The sequence below is a fragment of the Anarrhichthys ocellatus genome, unplaced genomic scaffold (genome assembly GCF_004355925.1).
Source record: "Anarrhichthys ocellatus isolate YVR2014 unplaced genomic scaffold, GSC_Weel_1.0 scaffold3, whole genome shotgun sequence".
NCBI classification, from domain to species: Eukaryota; Metazoa; Chordata; class Actinopteri; order Perciformes; family Anarhichadidae; genus Anarrhichthys; species Anarrhichthys ocellatus.
The window spans coordinates 3702724-3704689 of record NW_022280033.1 but is presented as its reverse complement, the minus strand read 5'-3'; the positions used below and the strand labels follow the sequence as shown (position 1 = coordinate 3704689).

At 43.3% G+C, this 1966-nt stretch overlaps 1 protein-coding gene across 1 annotated transcript in view; it reads right to left on the bottom strand.

The window, feature by feature from the left end:
* The window catches only part of slc22a15 (solute carrier family 22 member 15), a 9179-nt gene that overhangs the window by 2500 nt on the left and 4713 nt on the right, over nucleotides 1-1966 (bottom strand). The window contains exons 8-12 of the mRNA XM_031841853.1: nucleotides 1774-1914; nucleotides 1262-1347; nucleotides 891-999; nucleotides 744-816; nucleotides 48-206 (exon numbers count right to left, since the gene is read on the bottom strand). Of these exons, the coding sequence (XP_031697713.1) occupies nucleotides 48-206; nucleotides 744-816; nucleotides 891-999; nucleotides 1262-1347; nucleotides 1774-1914 (568 nt within the window). The remainder of the gene's footprint in view (nucleotides 1-47; nucleotides 207-743; nucleotides 817-890; nucleotides 1000-1261; nucleotides 1348-1773; nucleotides 1915-1966) is intronic.

Sequence of the window (1966 nt, the reverse complement as noted above, 5' to 3'; positions counted from 1 at the left end):
CACACACACACACACACACACACACACACACACACACACACACACACCTTGCTCTCCAGCACTCGGTTGTGGTTCGGGCTGCTGAGCTCCTCCAGAGTCTCTGCTGAAGGTCCGTTGAGGGTTTCAGGCAGCAGGAGGCCGAGGCAGCCTGCAGACAGACCGCTCAGACAGAACACAGTGAAAGGCATGGAGGTGTGGAGAGCCCGCTGCAACACACACACGCACACAATGAAATCAGAAAAATAAAGTCTGTATGTGTCTCCTGAGGACAGAGTTAATACAAATGTTCTGTACAATAACCTATATTACAAGATTGTTTTTGTAAATCCACTAAAATGTATTAAAATAACAAATGACTGTTTATGAGCCTTGTTGAAGTCACCTAAACCACCACTAGGTGTCACTATATCTTCAGGTTAAAGTTACACCTGCTGCTCACATGAGTTACCCGAGTTTAAATCTAATAATATAATATATTTCACTCTGTGTTACAAAGTCAACAGTCCTGTCAAAGTGAATGTTATATTATCTACTCACACATTTTAGAGCTTGGTTGTTTCTAACTATGTATTTTACTGGTTTAAATCACTCGTTTGTTGTGGAGAAGAGGAGACCTGCACAATGTCACCAAACTCTGTATTTCGTAATCGTTTTGATTGTGAAACCCAAAGCGAAAGACAATTACATAAAGTGCATTTATCTAGAAAGAGGAGGTACAACTGCATGAACAGAACTGCCCTCACCATGGAAGGAACAAAGGGAGCAAGGATTCCTCCAACTCTGCACGACATGGAACAAACCCCCAAACCAGCATTTCTGAAACAAAAAAATAAATCATTAAATGTGATGTCTGTGAATAATTCAACATGCAGTCTGCACTGTTAGCTCACCTGATAACTGTTGGGTAGAGTTCAGAGGTGTAGACGTAGGCGATGTTGAACGCTGCACTCACCAACAGTTTCCCCAGAAGCGCAAACAACGTAACGCTCAGCAAGGTCCCTGCAGACACAAACGGATCACTGTTAGCACCGTTAGCTGCTAGCCACCGGTTGAAAGGCGATCGAAATCCTTCCAATCGTGTATACACCACCTTTAATCTAATGTTATATTCATTCCTGTCACTCTAGATAAGAGCATTACTTCAAAACATTTCAACGCCTTTTTAAATATTCAGGACCTGTTGAGTTTGTTTCCTCACACATTTAAGATCAGTTGCATTCAGAAGTGTGTTCCTCTGTATAAGTGGGCGTCACCCTCTCACCTGTGTTTTCGGGGATGAACATGGTGCAGAAGCAGGAAGTGCCAGCCAGACACAGGAAACTGGCCATGCTTTTCCTCCTCCCAGCCCTGAAAGACAAGACACACAATGACTCATCGGTGGACGCTTTAAACAGGACACTTCTCGACATTATGTACCTCAAGCTTTCAACGTCTTAAGTCAAACAGAGAGACACAGTTGACAAAAAGTAGTCGAACTGATGGAAATATCTACATGTACAAATCAGCAATTTAAGTAGAAGAAGAAGAAGTTAATAATTAACGGACATGAAGTCTAATGCTGGTTAAATGAAGCAGGAAGTAGTTCTTCATTAGCTAATACACAGATTCTGATATTGCAACACTATTGGGCAAAGAACACTGCGACTAAAGGGTCACAAAACATCAAATACTGTTCATAAATCAACGTCTCCAGACAGGAAGATCGACTTTGAGCTGTGTACACAGGGTCAGTGAGCTAAATAATGTGTATTATTGTGTGTGTGTTTGTCTCACCAGTGTTTGTTGATGAAGTACATGCAGAGCGGGTAGGCGGGCAGCTCCACCAGGCCGTACATGGCTACGTTGACATAACGGCTTCCAGACGTGTCACCGGCTCCCAGAGTCAGACCGTAGTACACCAGACTGCACGCATACCTGCAACACACACACACACACACACACACACACACACACACACACACACACA